The sequence below is a fragment of the Rattus rattus genome, chromosome 1 (assembly GCF_011064425.1).
Source record: "Rattus rattus isolate New Zealand chromosome 1, Rrattus_CSIRO_v1, whole genome shotgun sequence".
Lineage (NCBI taxonomy): Eukaryota > Metazoa > Chordata > Mammalia > Rodentia > Muridae > Rattus > Rattus rattus.
In genome coordinates this window covers 247447783-247463907 of record NC_046154.1, presented here as the reverse complement: position 1 = coordinate 247463907, position 16125 = coordinate 247447783, and the positions used below count along the sequence as shown (strand labels likewise).

Sequence of the window (16125 nt, the reverse complement as noted above, 5' to 3'; positions counted from 1 at the left end):
GTGGGAGTGACAAAGAGGCTTGCTCCCTCTAGTGATTCAGTAGCTTAGATGAGCATAGCCAAAGAATTCCAGAACTTCCCGGGAGCAGCTGAGGAACTTTGCCAGGAAAACAGACAGTGTGTCTCCAAGGATACTTCGAGCCTATCCAGACATCCCACTTCCGCAAGGCTCCTGGGGCATTCGTGGTCTTCCGGGTGCCTTTCAGTCTCAATCTGCATCCACGTCGTTACTTGTCCCCACCACCACAAATCTGGGTCACCCCAAATGCACCCCAATAATCCCCACCCTTTACCTCTTTTAATCCAAGTAACATTCAAAATGTAGGAGAAGAAGTGGGGCATGGAGAGGGTTGCGAAGAATGTAAATAACATTATCAACCCGGTTAAAGGTGCAGACCGTGCTTTGTGGAATGTCAGTCCCTTTCCTTCAGAATAGGGGTAGGTCCCAAGGTTGGGCTGTCTCTCCTCTCCAGGACTCTGCAATAATCCTGTGTGCAAGCGACTGGTAGGGAGCCCAGGGATGGATGGGCTGGCCGATGGTCCTCTAGATACCCTGGTCAGCATCACTCCGCTGTCCCATGCTGGGCTAGGTGGGTCTGCTGGGGTCACTCTCCACAGCACAGGTCTTTCTCCGTTTTGCTTCTGAAGCCAGGAGCTATGGCAAATTGAGTGCCTGGGGTCCTGGATACTCCGGAAGAGACAAGGAATTCACTGCCCATCAGGGTAGCTCCAAAGGACTGGAAGAACCTTCCTCACATATTGGTTACACTTTTAACACCCACCTTGCCCTGGTCTGCACTCTAGCTTGGGGAGGGGCAGCTCCTCAGAAGGGAGAGACTTAGTAATGCTCTCTAAGTTCATTGCTCAGAGAATGGGTTTTCTGTCACCTACTGTGTCCACCCTGTCTCATGCCTCCAAGGGAGAGATCCGATAGCCAGACCTTAGAGACAGGGAAGGATGTGAACGGGCACCCGCCTTTGGGGTCTCCTCTGTTCCTGTCACCGTGCTTCATTCCCAGACTTTCTGTTGGCTGCTCTTGGCGCCTCTACACACTGTTCTCATTTTCCTGTCCCATACCCCAGCCTGGACCATATCGCCAGAGTCCTCTCGCAGGGACCTGAGCACACCTCCGTGAAGTTCCATGTGTAATGCACGCCTGTCTCATAGCTGAACGCTGACTGGAGGGTCTGCTTGTCCTAACTGACCGCGGTGTTTGTGGAAGAAGGCAGTATGGTCCTCGGGTTGCTCAATGTGCCCCCTCCCCTGCTCGCACTAGATGACTAGGAGTGCTGGAGGCAGAAGCTTTGCTCTGCCCCTGTGTGCTCTTGGCCTGCAGCATCTTGTGGGCATAAACCACAGGGAGAGAGAGAGACTTGGCTAAGGGGAAGTTGCTGTGCGGTCCCTGATGATGGGCTGAGTCTGCCAAGGGAGGGCGACCATTCCGTGGGAGCCAGCTCTGTTGTCCTCTTTCCTTTGTTCTCCCAGCTCTTGTGTTAAGAAACTGAATACTCCCATATTTCTCATATTTATCTGAGTCTGCCGTCCTGCCGACTCCATGCATGGGGTGGTTCTAGAGTGTGCAGGAGTGCTAAGGAGAACCCATCAACTCTAGTTGACTGCTGGATGCGGTATGCCAGGAGCAGTGCTTGAAACCAAGCGGATGCCTCCTCGCTGCTGAGCAGACGGAGTGTGTCAGGGTCCTGCAGACTGTCCTGTCATCCACTGTCTCCAGAGAAGGCAGCAAGCCTGAACCAGAAGGTTCCCTAGATGTACCACCAGCAGTACCTCCCACAAGCACATCCTTCCCCACCATGGCTGCTGTTGGACCCAGTCCTGCATCATGTTTCTAGTAGATGTAACATTCTGCTGGAAGACCCCTAGATCTGCAATGTCCTCCTGCAGACACAGGGCTCCCAGTCACCGGCAAGCTAGTCTTGTTTTGTGGGTGAGGAAGGAGGCAGCTTGTTGGGGAGGGCTGGAGGGGAAGGGGCACTCAGGGTCATTCAGATAGCAGCCTGGAAAAGCTGTACCACCTCTACATGCTCACTTTCCCCTGGGGTTGAGAGGGAGGCCTCCTACTTGAAGTCATACACAAAGGCTGACAGCATCTGAGAGCCCTGGAGCCTCTGGCCAGGCTCTCCCTCAGCACGACTCTTGTACTCCTGGCCACTGGGATCACACTATGAACTTGGAACTCAGGTTCTGACCCCTGGCTCAGTACATAACTGGGCCCTTCATTGACCCTCAGTGCCCTGCACCTCTTCCTCTTGGGCATCCAAAGTCCACAGTTTGTGCTGTTACTCACTGTTCGGGAATGTAGAGCTGTAGGTGCCAGTGATCCCTGAGAGAGGGGTCAGAGGTCCTAGTAACTGGTCTCACTTGGGAAAAGCCCACTGTGCACAGGCTGGAGGGAGGTGGGGAGAGACATCTTGACTTCCTCATGCTATCGCAACACTGGTGGGGGTGGGGATCAGCTGTAAAAATAGGGTCCTCATGCGGGTTCCCACCCGGGGTCTAGGCTATTTCCAGGTGTAAGACAGGCTTCCTTCAAAAGGGTTTCCCCAGGGATGGGAGGGGTGGCATGTCCTCCTGTAGACAGACCTTCCCAAGCTCCACAATGCACAGGCAGACTCAGCAGAAAGAGGTCAGGAGTGTGGGCTGCTGGGGCGGTCTGGGGTGGGGGTGGCTGACTGCCTGCTCCTTTTTAAGTTCATATTTCCTATGTGCTTGCCACACGCAACTATTAAATCAAAGGGGGTGGTTTCTTTGTTTTTGTTTTGAGACAGGGTCTATGTAGCTCTGGCTGACCTGGAGTGCCTCAGTAGACCAAGTTAGCCTCAAACGCACAGAGATCTGCCTGCCTCTCAAGTGCTGGGGTTAAAGGTGAACGCCATCAGGACCAGCTAGAACAAGCTTTTCTAAAGTAGATTCGCTGAGGCTGAAGGGAGCCGAAGGATGCAGTGCTCTCTTTCCCAGGGGTCCTCTTAGCTCTGGGCTCAGCCTTACACAGGGAGGACAGCAGAAGAAACACCCAGGACTCTGAGAAGCTCGGCAAGGAGCCTGAGTCTGTAGAGCAAGGGCTGGGTGTCCTGAGATGTGCAGTCTCCTGCCAGGTGCCACACCTGTGCTCCTGCCAAGACGAGCTCCAACCCCGAAGGTCAGTGACATGTCTATGGGGACCAGGCTCATCGTGGGCTGCTTAAGGAAGAGGCTCTCTCACTTACCCAACAGGCATTTATTACAGGACGATTGTATCGGAGCGCTCTATAAATGTAGAGCGTGTCCCCTACCAGGCATTGTCTCCTAGGACTCCTGGTACCTCACACCCACCTCCTAGCTTCATTTCTGCTCAGGCCATCTCCTCCCAGCCGTTACCAGGCCCTCCCCAAGTGCTGCTGTGCAGACTGGCTCAGGCCCTGGAGAGTAGGGCGTTGAGGGAGCCCTGCAGCAGAAGCATCTGATCAGAACTGGTAGGGCGCAGTGCTGATGGGGTGGGCAATGCACTAGCTGTAGAAATAGCCGCAGAGAGGAGAGAGACCCCTGGTGGGAGGCCAGTCGGGTGTGGGAGTTAGCATGGTGGTGGTTGTGCGCCTGGGGTGAGGGTGGGGGTGGGGGGGTGGGGCACATCCCTGCACAGTAGGGCTATAGTAGGGCTCTCCTAGAGCCTACAGATCCCTGGAGCCCCACAGCAACAGGCTGCAGAGCACAGTCAGCAGCCCCAGGGTGGTGGGTGGCTTCAGGGTGTGGGCCCCGTTGACATTGCACAGGTCAGAGGAGCAGCATGTGATATTCTTCTTGCCCACATAGTAGTTCTCCGTGTCATCCTCACACTTTGAGCTGCAGCCCTTACTGATAAATGTCAGGAGTCCAATGGTCCCTGGGAAGACAGAGTGACGCTTGGGATTAAAGCCAAGTCTTGGTATTCACCTCTCTGCCCCTCAGGTCCCATTCTTGAGCATGATGAAATCTCTAGACCCACCCCACAAAGACCAGAAATTTGGTGAATGACAGTTTCTTCTCTGTCTAGCTGCAGTGGGGAGGGAGGCTGCGTGGCAGGGCAGCAGGCAGTGGGGACAGTGGTGGGGGGTTGGGGCACTCACGGACACGCGATGTAAAACAGCTGTTCTGGTCCAGGGTGCAGTTCTGTACATTCAGACAGTCTCTGTTGCTCACCTGTGCGGTGCATGAATAGCACTGCAGAGCGGCACCTGTGGGTGGAGCAGGAGGCTTGAGGCTCAGAGGTTGGCCGGCTACACTTCAAGAGACATACCAGGCCTTCCCACCCCTGACACAGAGTGGAGAGAGACAGCCCAGCGCCATCCAGACCGCTGAAGCATAGAGGAGACAAAAGCCCCAAACCCTCTGGTACCCTTTACAGAGGGCTCTGTGCCAGCCTACCCCGCTTTGGTCACCCAAACCCACATGTTGCTCTGTTATTCACTATTCAGGAATTTAAAGCTTTATTAAGCACTCGTAATCCCTGAGAGGGGCAAGAGGCCTAGTGACTGGTTACACCTGGAAAAAGCCCCTCTGTGCACCAGGCTGGAGGGAGGGACATATGACTTCCTCATGCTACGAGGCACTGAAGTCAGCCTGTCTGTTCGCTGAGCCCAGCTTGCTTCCTCCTACGCCCCCACTATGCTCTGTGGCAATGGTAGGGGCCCTAGGGAAGTCCTGCTCCATGCCTGGCGCTAGTAGCTCCAGAAGTCAGGGCATGTGGGTCACCTCTTTTCAAAAGATAGCAAAGCTGGGGTTAAAGTCACATCTAGAGGAATAGGTGCTTAACATCTGACCTCAGTGGCCACACGCTTTGTCCTGCCTAGGTCGCCAGTGGCCTTGGGGACATTTTTTTTCTCCTTGTCTGGAACAGGAGGCTGAGGCTCTAGGAGTATAGTGACCTTTCTGGGGTCACTTGATGGGAGGGCCCAGCACAATAGATCATCACAGACTGCCCACCCCAGTGGACTCTCACACTGGAGGCAGAAGTAGCCAGGGATGGACCAGTGAGGCCTCTTTCAAGACATTCCAAGAACCCTTGCCTGCTACGTTCCTCCCCCTCCCTCTGTGACACTTCTCAGCTTAAGACATTGACGAAGGCCCAGTATCCCTGTGTGTCTGCCCCTCTGTAGCGTTTCCTTCTGGAAGTCCTTCAGTCCCTCCTAGCCTGCCTCTCACAGGACACTAGTAAGAGTCCTCACCACAAAGCGGCTTTGGCTTCCTCAGTCTTCTCTCTCTTCTTCCCTTCTTCTATCTCATCTACCCCTTTGATATTTCCTCGTCTCTCCTTTCCGAGCCCTGCCCCGTGGCTGTCTGAAGCTTACCTGGAGACAGGGTTAGGTAGACAGCCAGCAGCAGGAGGAGGACAGTCCTCATGGTTGCAGTGAGCACCTGGAGTGTGTCTCCAGAGGCTTTATATGGTCTCAGCTGGTAGGGAAGGCTCTGCTGCCCACAGTCAACAGTGACAGGTCCCCTGGAGCCAGTAAAAGCCCAGGGCCCAGCCCATTCCAATCTGATCTCTCACACCACTCCTCCCACTGCCTTCGTCCTTCTTTTTGGCTCTGGAGGGCACTGCCTTCCCAGGGTGGGGCCGCTGTCTTTGCTAGAAGCCCTTTCCTAGGCGCCCACAGAACAAGGGCTAGAAGTCCTAAGGCACCCACCACTGCTCCTGCCCTTCTCAGGGAAGTGAGGCCAGTTCTGAGACATTACTTTCTTGAGCTTCTCTGTTCCCCTAACCATTTGGCCAAGGACAGAGGAGCTTCTTTAGGGCCTCAGAGTAGTATTGCCTGTCTGGGGCCTGTGTCCCCTGAGGAGACAGGCCTGGATTGAAAGACAGCAGACAATAGTAGCAGTTGACTGCTGCAAATGACAATGACTGGCTGCAGAAGGTGCCACTAAATAGCAGCTCTTCTGAGATCACTTTTCTTAGATATGGACCTGAGAGCCTGTGAGGAGTTGGGAGAGCCATAAGCTCATGTTTAATCCTTCCCCCCAACCCCCTCACGACAAAAACTTGGAACTTTAGCTACAAAAGAGCCAGGAAACACAGCTTCCATGAGTTTTTCCAAGGGAAAAAAGAAGTGGGGAGACAGGCTACCACTGGCTGTGTTCCGATCTCCCCAGATCCACTTTGCACACTGCTCTTTGATCTGGGAGGCATCCGGCTTACCGGAACAAAGCAGGGAGGGATAGCGGCCAGGCCATCTCTCCCTGAGGCAGCCTCACGGATGGGTTGTAGTGGCAGCAGCAGCCTCTCTGTTAGCAGAGGCCACAGATCTTGTTGGTTGGTTTTCCCTAAGCAGCTCTGACCACAGAACCCAGGGTCCAGTGCTTCCTGCTGCTCTTGGCATTGGGGTGATGTGTGGTCTCTTGTTTGCTGTCTCAGCCTGAGGCTCACCTACATTCCCCAGCCTTCTGCCTTCTGGGTGACACTGCTGGGCACACGATGGTTCTGGCAAGGTGCCAGCAGTTAGAAATGCTGGTCATGGCCACCATCTATTTGCTCACAACTGGGGACAGTGTTCTGCTCTCTGATGTTCTCTCATCCGTGCTGATAGAGCCTTGGTTACTCCCTCACCCTAAAGGTTCCTGGCACTTAAGACACAGGAGAGTGAAAAGTATTCCCCTCTAGTCTCAGGGAACCATTCCATGCCCCAGCACGCCTGGACCATATGCAGTAACCGCGGACTAGCCCACAGGTTCTACTTCCAATCCCTGTCATCCCCCTTGCCAGACTCTCTAGCGCTCTGGGCTGGCCACTTTTCACTGGAAATTCTCTCCTTTAGCTGTAAAGAACCTGTGACTCAGAGAGAAAGAGGGAGGCAAGATTCTGCCCAGGGTCACACAAGGTAAGGGTACCCTCTCCGAGACGATTTCCTCCTTTCTGTCCACCTAGAACTTCCTCTTGGAACATCCCCTTCTGCCACAGGTCTGCCAACCCAGGGAGTGCTGTGAGTGCCCACAGCTTGGTTGTGTCCTTGTATGGCTGTCGGCTCCCACCCACTGGGGTGGCTGCTCCTGGAGACCTTGCTTATCTGTCTCAGCACTTGGAGGCATGGGTACCCAGCACCAGATAGAACAGTCAGTCATTCCCCAAATATTTACAGGTGTGTAAATGTTTGTCGATCGGGTTTGATATGAAGCAAATGCTCTAAAGGTGGTGGTTCTTGAATGGAGCAAGCCTTCTGTCTTCATATGAATGCCTGGAGACAGTTCTGCTAGTCTTAGTCCAGGGGCACTGGATGGATAGAGTAGGCACAGGTTAAGATCTGCTTAACACCTGCAATGCCATCACCTTGCACAACCACTGAGCCCCAGACACCAGTGGTGCCCAGAGTGGGAACTCTGGCCAAAGGGTGGCCTAGTGGCCTCACCTCAGATACTGAAGACTGTGGCTATGACTTTTGTGTAGCCCCACCCCTCACCACAGGCCTAACTCTGTGGTGACCTCAGCCGAAAACTGAACACTCATTCTGGTGATCCTGGTCCCCAAATAGGGCAATATTGTGGTCACACCCTGAGTCCCGGCCATGCCCATATATTAGTCTGATCATGACTAGATGCTGAGCCCTGACCCTGGCCACACTCTGAGTCTTGACCCTGTAGCTTGAACCCGGTAGTATGGATCCTCCAGTAGTACACCTCCTGAAAAGGCCTATCACAAAAAGGGCACACTCCCTCCAGGAGTGAATGTGATCTGGGTGGGACTGTGACATGACTCACCCTTAGCCTGGCTCCACTGCCTGAGTCTCTAGTTTTTCTTGTTCTCTCTTTCCCCCACTCCCTTCCACAGCCCACCATACTCCCTGGAGAACCTGCCCGTTCACATAGCAAAGAAGCCACTGTTCCTTGGGTATGGAGTCTCAAAACTATGCCTTTCCATCAGACGGCTACCTCTTCTTAGGGGGTTATCAAAGGAATCCCCTACTTGGACGCAAATCACAGTTGGGTGTAATTGAAACTTTGCACAAAGGTAGCCTTTAAAAGCCAAGCCAGCCCTGGGCTTCAACCTCATAGGTAGCAATGAATAGCCTAGTAAGAGCACCAGTGGAAGGGGAAGCCCTTGGTCCTGCCAAGACTGAACCCCCAGTGAACGTGATTGTTGTGGGGAGGGTGGTAATGGGGGGAGGATGGGAGGGGAACACCCACATTGAAGGGGAGGGAGAGGGATTAGGGGGATGTTGGCCCGGAAACCGGGAAAGGGAATAACAATCAAAATGTAAATAAGAAATACCCAAGTTAATAAAGATGAAAAAAAAACTTAAATGAAAAGAAATATGTACAAAATAAATGAAAATATTTTGACAGAAAAAAAAAAAGTCAGGACGTGGAATGTAAAACTACAACTGATTTCTGTTTATGTCACTCCAGGCCTTTGGAAACATGGTCCCTCAGGTCAGGGATATGACACATTTGGAGCCAGGCTTCCAGGACCTACTAAGGTCCCCATGTTGGGTCCTGGAAGTCAAAGCCACTCCTTGGAAGTTCTGCCTGTGATGTGGAAACCTGTGCTACATGACAGAGTGTGAGTATAGGTCAAATGTACATTATGTTTGTATTGTGCGAGTAAGCATATGTGTACATATGAGTCCTGGGTGCTGGGTCCCTGGGGTAACCCCTTGGTCAGTGGGCTAAAGGCTGAAGTTCCAGAGGCCCCACTGAATCCTGGGGCATGTCCAAGTTTTAATCTATATGGTCCCTGCTTACCCAGAAGTGATTTTTCCTCAGCACTATTCATGGCTCTGTCTGTCACACCCACTTCCCACAGGCTCCCAACTGTCACCAGCTAGCCTTCTGCCTTAAATCTCTTGGGGCTGTCCCTGTCTTTCCCTGGTTTTCTTCACATGCCAACTCCTCCTTGGAGACAAGCTGGTGAGAGAGGGAGGCCTGAGAAATTTTGTAAGGAGGAAGGGGAGGTTGGCAATTTCTCCATCTGAGCAATGGGCATCTCTGTAGTCCAGGCCTTCTACAGGCAAAGGCCTGAAGACAGAGGGAACAACCGCGCAGGTATGACTTAGGGACTTGGAAGATGGCGAGGTGAGCCAGATCATGGGTAGACTGTGATCTGTCCAGACTGACACTCTCCAAGGCCACTTTAAGTAAGTTGGGAGGGCAGGTCTGGCTGGTGAGGCTGCACTAGAACAAATGTGATCTCAAGGGCTTAACCCCATGGGTTAGTGGGAGGTAGCAGAAGAGAGCTCTTAGTGCCAGGTCCGAGGGGTCCCCAGTCTTCCTCCCTTTCTGACCCCTACCCACTGCTAGAGTGCACTCAGTCCTTGAGATAAGACCAATGGTTCTGGAGTCATGTGCCAAGCCGCAGTTCCATGCCAAGCCCTATCCCAAGAGAAGTGTGTGATCCCATGTTTACAAGGTGACAGGAGAGAGCCACATGCAGAGACAGAGCCAGCCGTCCCAGGGGAGTCCAGAAAACTTGACAGAAATACTTCTAAGGGTCCTGGATTTCAGTCTCATCATGTGCCTGGTGTCCTCTGTGACTCAGTTTCCTCCTGTGTCATGTACATTTTAGCCCTGTCCTGCCCTGCAGTTAATTCACTACCCACAGTCATGTGCTACAACAAGACAGTGGCTGTCCCAAGCCACTGTTTCCGCTCACAGTGCAGCAGCAGTAGTCGACAATGATGTAAGGTCAGAACAACAGGAACAAGGAGGGGGCAACAGAAAGCCAAGTCAGAGGTCAGGCGGGTAAAAGGAAGGAAGGAGGAAATCCAAAAAATAGATTCTGGGGGCAGAGCCAATCAGATGTGGTAGAATTGGTGTGGGTCGTGAGGAAGAGTTCAGGGTGAATGTGAAGGTGGATCCAGGCTGGTCAAGAGGTTCCCATCTCCATTTTAGAAACACTGTTCAAGGTGCATGTGGATAGCTATGCCCAGGTAGGGATAAAAGAAAGAAGTTTAGACATCAGGGAAGAGATTCTGGAAGGAGACATGGATTTGGGAGCCACCCAGCCTTCCTTGGTATTATTAGAAACCTTGTATTGGAGATCCCTGGGGAGTAGGAATGGAGAGGGCAAGGGATTTAACAAGAGAGGGTGGAGAAGAACAGGCAGAAGGGTCCAGGGTGTGATTTAAAGAGAAACAAATTTCTGCAATTTGTGTTTCTATGGAGCTGTAGCTAATCACCCCATCATGGATCCCCCAATCAATTCAATTTCGTTTTCCTCACACTTCTGCGGGCCAGGGTGCTGAGATCAGGGTGCCACCAGGTTTGTATTCCGAGAGACAATGTTTCCGGGCCTTTTGGAGCTCCTGTAAACTACTTGGACTTCTTGAATGGTAGTCTTCCTCCATCTTCAAAGCACAGGGCCCAGGCTCTGTTGTCAGTTCACAGTTTTCATTAGTGTCTTCTCTCATTTGATCCTTTAACAACGAACCATTGTGCTTGCCTGAGGTCCACCAGACAATCAGAATAAACTTCACACTCCGACGACTTTTAGTTATATCTGCCAAGTTCCTCTCACCATTTGTACCCTGGCAGGTTAAGGGAACTAGAGATTGGGCACCCTCACGGGCCACCACACAACTGACCGCAGCACACTTTCCAGTCTCCCATCTCAAGGTCTCTCAAAGCCTCTACGCTATATGCTATGTTTCAAATATCTTCATCAAAATCGTCTAAATTGGGCACATTTTGAACTCTAGCTAAAGGCAGGGTCCCCAGGGATGGGAAGGAGGTTCCTAGCAACCGGCGGACCTTGGGTACCTCCCACCGCAAGGTGGCGATTGACCCAACCTCCCGTCCGTGCTAGCCGGGCCATGGCTCCCAGAACCGGACGCTGGGCTCGAGGCTTCCGTTCTTCAGGAAACGCGAGGCTTCCTCCGGCCTTCGTTGGTCTACGGGCGGGTGAGTTGACCGGCCGGGACCTCTTCCTTGCTTGGTCGCGGAATAGCGACCTAGACACCACTGAGACCGAAACCTCCCGGTGGTCTAGAGCGCCCCCGGAAGTGAGTCGGGGAAGGCCGCGAGGAGCGGACCGGTGGAGAGCTGCGTGGCTGGCATTTCCGGCCGGTACCGGCGGTACAGGGTCCACAGGTGAGTAGGGCCGGGCCGTGCTGGGCTGGGGCCGCCTCCGCGAACTGACTGGAGGCCCAGCTTGCGCTCTTGCCCCAGAGACTGGAATCGAGTCGCATTCGGGACTGGCACATCCCTTCTCAGGTCCCTCGATTCCCATGCGCTTCACCAGTACGCAGACCGGGCAAGCTCGGTTGTTTCTGGCCCTCCCAGGACCCTTTATTTGTTTCTTGCCCGTGTTTTGAGTTTTTCCCCCTACGTGTCGTCTGGGCTGCAGCCGGTTGCAGGTTGTTTCTTCCATGCATTCCCTAGACGTCGCAGAACCTACGGAAAGAGATTTGCCTCTCCCCATAGGAGCTTCTCCCAGCTTATACCCCCGCTCCAGAAAAGGGGTCCTTTAAGCTCCTGTTCAAGTGGTCCTTGGTTATCATTGTTCCCTTGGAAGTCCCAAGATTAGAAGCCTCCCGCAGTCAGGTTTGGGAGGTTCTAAGAGTGGTACCAAATTCAAATTTCCTCCTTCCCTTTTCTTCCTTCATAGCACTTATTGGATAGCCCAGGCTGGCTTGTACTCAAAGCAGTTCTGCCTCAGTCTCCCAAATGCTAAGATGGTAGGCTTGGACCACCACATTCAGCTTGGCAAGATTTCATTTCTAAACACGTCTGCAGGGCAGGCCCCAAGCCATCATGAGGTGAGCCTCCTGGAAGCATCTGCCCCTCAAGTTGCTGCAGAAAACCGCAGCTGCCTGGGTTTGTTGTTAAAGATCCCTCTGAGAGTAGACTCTGGCCTTGATTTCCCTCTACTCCACAGTGAGGGGCCCACAACAAATGCCATGTGCCAGTGGCATGTATACTACGCCCGATGTGACTAGAATGGGAGACTCATGGGGACCAGCACCAAGTTCTGCAGACCAGGGGGCTGCCTTAAGGGAATAGGGTTAAACGCTGGCTGGTGGCAAGTTGTATTCCCTGTCTATCTTTGGAACTATTGCACATTTGAATAAATGTCTCATGTCTCCTACCTACATGGTGGTCTCGGGTGTACTTTTTTGCTGCTTATGGAAGTAGCTCTGCGGCCTTCTGGCTTACCAAATGCTTGATTGGAAGGAGCGTTCCAGATAAGGTTTATAGGAAAAGAGAAGGTGTTAGGAATGCATTGTGGCTCTTAGCTTTTCTGATTAGTTATGAAGGTTGCTGGTAATACTCTGTGGTCTGCAAGGAAGGATGGTTATCAGACTGGCTAGCACACCCTAGGCCAAATGGCACTGATCTTTGAGATGATGCTTTCCATTGAATCTAAGCATATCTTGAGTGCTCTTAGTGACATTTTTCTTTCTCCTCTGCTTTCCAGTTCCTGAAGTGTACGGGTGAGACAACGTGAATCCTCATGAGAAGTATTCCCAGCTCAGACCGTCAAATCTTCGTTAACCTGAAACCTGGACACAGTTGAAGGGGAAAAGTGTCCCATTGTGCTATCTGTGTGGAGACCCAAAGCTCCCGGTGCACCCCAGCAGTCCAGGGTAGCTTGCCCTGCCACCTCCCCTGAAGAGAACAGCAGCTGACCTCACTACTAGGATCTGAGGCCTAAGTGTGCTGGAGCCCGATACTAAAGGGAAACTGAGGCAAGAGACAGAGGGTAGAGCCAAGAATGAACTTGTCTTGAGCCTGGGATCAGTTCCGTCGGGAGGCAGAGAAGACAGGGAGAGACTGTGGCTCCAAGAGCCAGAAAGAAACAGCCAAGTGAGGACAGGCGCAGCCTAGCTTGGGCTCCCTCCTCATGGCCTCCAAGCAGGCTGCTGCCAAGGGCAAGGGGGAGAAGCGGAAGCGAGTGGTGCTGACCCTGAAGGAAAAGATTGACATCTGCAGTCGGCTGGAGCGCGGGGAGAGTAGGAAGGCACTGATGCAGGAGTATAACGTGGGCATGTCCACTCTGTACGACATCAAAGCCCACAAGGCCCAGCTACTCAGGTTCTTTGCCAGCTCAGACTCTCGCCAGGCACTGGAGCAGCGGCGTACCCTGCACACCCCAAAGCTGGAGCACCTGGACCGGGTACTCTATGAGTGGTTCCTGGTGAAGCGTGCCGAGGGCATCCCCGTATCCGGCCCTATGCTCATCGAAAAGGCCAAGGACTTCTATAAGCAGATGCGGCTGACAGAGCCCTGTGTGTTCTCTGGAGGGTGGCTTTGGCGCTTCAAGGCCAGACACGGCATTAAAAAGCTCGACGCCTCTAGTGAGAAGCAGGTGGCCGACCCCCAAGCCGCTGAGCAGTTCTGCGGCTTTTTCAGGAGCCTGGCAGCTGAGCATGGGCTGTCTCCTGAGCAGGTGTACAGCGCTGATGAGACTGGTCTGGTCTGGCGCTGCTTGCCAAATTCTACCCCGGATGATGGGACTGTGCCCCGCTTCAAACAGGGCAAGGACAGGCTGACGGTCTTGATGTGCGCCAATGCCACAGGCTCCCACAGAATCAAGCCCTTGGCCATTGGGAAGGGTGGCGGCCCCAGAGCCTTCAGAGGCATCCAGCACCTGCCTGTTGCTTACAAGGCCCAGGGTAATGCCTGGGTAGACAAGGAGATTTTCTCAGACTGGTTCCATCATATTTTTGTCCCCTCAGTGAGAGAGCACTTTCGAACCATAGGCTTACCAGAAGACAGCAAGGCCATTCTCTTGCTGGACCATTCCCGGGCCCACCCACAGGAATCGGAGCTGGTGTCAGAGAATGTCTTCACTATCTTCCTGCCCTCCAGTGTGACTTCCCTACTGCAGCCCACAGAGCAAGGCATTCGAAGAGCCTTCATGAGGCTCTTCATTAACCCTCCTGTGGCCTTACAGGGCTTCCCCACCCGCCACAACGTGAATGATGCCATAGTCAATGTGGCCTGTGCCTGGAATGCTGTGCCTAGCCAGGTCTTCAGGCGGGCCTGGAGGAAACTGTGGCCCACTGTCCCATTCACTGAAGGTTCCTCCTCTGGGGAGGAAGCAGAGTGCTGTAGCATCAAGCCTCACAAGACTTTCGCACACATCCTTGAGCTTGTAAAAGAAGGGCCCTCTTGTTCTGGCAGCAGGCTTCAGGACAGCAGGGTTGAAGAGCGGCTTGTGTCAGGGAGGGACATGAATGAGGCCCCTGCTGTTGTGGTGCCGTCCCAGGCCACTGGGTGTGCAGAAAAGTCAGAGAAAGATGCTGGTGAGGATGAGGAGACAGTCTGGGAGCAGGCAGCCACATCCTTCGAGGCACTCGTGCGCTTTGCAGAGCGGCAGCCATGTTTCAGTGTGCAAGAGGTGGGGCAGCTGCAGGCGCTGCACACAGTATTCAGGAGACAGCAGCAGCTGAGGCAGCCTCGTGTGGCTCTCAGGGCTGTGATCAAACTTGAGGCCCTTCAGGAGCACCCTGGTGTGTGCATGGCCACAGCCCACTCTGCCTTGCCTTGCTCATCTACAGCAAGTGACAACTAGAGTACCTTGCTTATACCTGCTGACCCTCTGCAGCTCTGCTCTGTGGCATCTGCAGCTCGGGGGCTGACACTGCCTGCTAGGGAGGAGAGCATACTGAGAGGAGATGAGCGGGAGAGCAAGCACAGACACAAGCCCCAGGAGCATAGCTCTTGTCAGGGTCACTGTTTACAGAGGGCTGCATATGTCCTGGCTAGTGGTCTACTGTACCTCCTAGCACAGATAATATATCATTTGAATGGCAGGAGACCTGGTGCCCTCTTTCTCAGCACTCTGAAGCCTCCCCTAGCTGCAGCTGGGCCCATTGGGGCAGTTCTGTGTCTGGTGTTGGAAGACTGAGCCACGTTATCAGGTTGAAGTGCCTTGAGGGGTGCACCTCCAGCCTTCAGGAGGCTCGCTCTCCTCAATGGGTGGACCCCAAGTCCAGTCCTGAGGGCATTGTCTTCAGCGTCTGACCTCTGTTCACATCCCTCACTCTAGTTGCAAAGGTACCATGCTGTCCTCTTGGTTTGCACCCACCTCAGCCATGGACAAATTCAAGCAAGCTCTGTAGTGTCCTTGTCAGCAGCAGGTCCTACCCCCAGGGTCCAGGTCTCACAGAGACACTGCGTTCTAGTTAAAGCATTGCTCAGAGGCCAACATGTACCCAGAAGTCTGTGCTCCTCAAAATTTCAAAGTAACAGCCTTTATGTGAATGGTTTGCAAAGTCACAGAAGAACACTCAGTGGCTTGGAGCTCACGGGGTGGGGGTGAGGGAGGCGGTAGGTGGGTTAGCACTACTCCAGTGGAATATGTGTCTGCACTGGTTAGTTCTATGGAGACCAGCTGTCGGAGGACGTGACTGTTTTCCTGACATTGTAGCTTTGTAGCTGAGGAGTAGCACTGTGGCTGCTGTGCCTGTGACTCCCATTGCCCTTGTCTGCAGCCGTTAGCTCTGTTCTTTCACCGTGGCTTTGTCTTTGACCTTCACTCCCTCTGCGATTCCTGTGGCTGTATTACCAGTTTTCATTCCAGTGGTCGACGGCTGCTACACCAAGAGACTTTTGTCCGAACCTCTGAGAGCCAGAGGGGTTTGGGGAATGTTGGTTTGTGTTTCTGTATCTGTCTAAACACTGAGGATGGTCATTGCAGACAGCTGTAGTTGTGGGCGAGTGTTGTCTTGCTTTTCCTGCATGTGTGAATATTATAACTAGGTCGTTTTTAGAAGTCTTTGTTGTGATTCTTTGGTCCCTGTTGACCAGGGTCATGCTTCTGTCACACCACTTTTTCTGTGTGTCTGGGTGACATTTGCATGCTCATGTGCTGTAAGGTTTCTGATTTATATGGGGGACCGTTGTGTAATTGTTGTGGCTACTTAAGCTGCTGCAGGTCAGAGGTCAGAAGTCACACTTGCCTGAGCATCAGTGGGCATGCGGAGTGCAGAGTCCCTACTATAAGAGGATGGATCGGGCCTGGAGGAGCTGGGTCCATAAGAAGGTTTGTGTCCATCAGACCACATTCTAGGACCAGTGCTGGCTGACTGTGACCTGTTCCTGGTATTGCCACTACTAGATACGTGATGTCCCCAGAGCACCTTCTACAACAGCCCCCATTGTGTTCATCCCTGGGTCCCAGGGGAGATGTCCCTTTGTCCAGTGGCCACTGAGGCCCTCAGAA

General features: G+C 53.2%; 2 protein-coding genes across 2 annotated transcripts; one reads left to right on the top strand and one right to left on the bottom strand.

Annotated features, from left to right (window-relative positions):
• Positions 1-3617: 3617 nt before the first annotated feature.
• Positions 3618-5574, bottom strand: Psca (prostate stem cell antigen). The gene is made up of 3 exons (XM_032890867.1): positions 5321-5574; positions 4100-4207; positions 3618-3876 (listed from the first exon to the last, which is right to left on the bottom strand). The coding sequence occupies exons 1-3, from the start codon at positions 5370-5372 to the stop codon at positions 3665-3667; spliced, it is 372 nt and encodes a 123-aa protein (XP_032746758.1). The 5' UTR covers positions 5373-5574; the 3' UTR covers positions 3618-3664.
• A 6825-nt stretch (positions 5575-12399) lies between these two features.
• On the top strand, positions 12400-15675 carry Jrk (Jrk helix-turn-helix protein). The gene has a single exon (XM_032916605.1). The coding sequence runs from the start codon at positions 12799-12801 to the stop codon at positions 14470-14472; it is 1674 nt and encodes a 557-aa protein (XP_032772496.1). The 5' UTR covers positions 12400-12798; the 3' UTR covers positions 14473-15675.
• The last annotated feature ends 450 nt before the right edge of the window (positions 15676-16125 follow it).

Bases quoted from the DNA above. Each gene is read 5' to 3' on its own strand.
- Jrk (XM_032916605.1), top strand. From the start codon at position 12,799: ATGGCCTCCAAGCAGGCTGCTGCCAAGGGCAAGGGGGAGAAGCGGAAG.
- Psca (XM_032890867.1), bottom strand. From the start codon at position 5,372: ATGAGGACTGTCCTCCTCCTGCTGCTGGCTGTCTACCTAACCCTGTCT. The intron at 4,208-5,320 runs GTAAGCTTCAGA...CTCCACCCACAG, and splicing joins CTACCTAACCCTGTCTCCAG to GTGCCGCTCTGCAGTGCTAT. The intron at 3,877-4,099 runs GTGAGTGCCCCA...CTGTCTTCCCAG, and splicing joins CTGTTTTACATCGCGTGTCC to GGACCATTGGACTCCTGACA.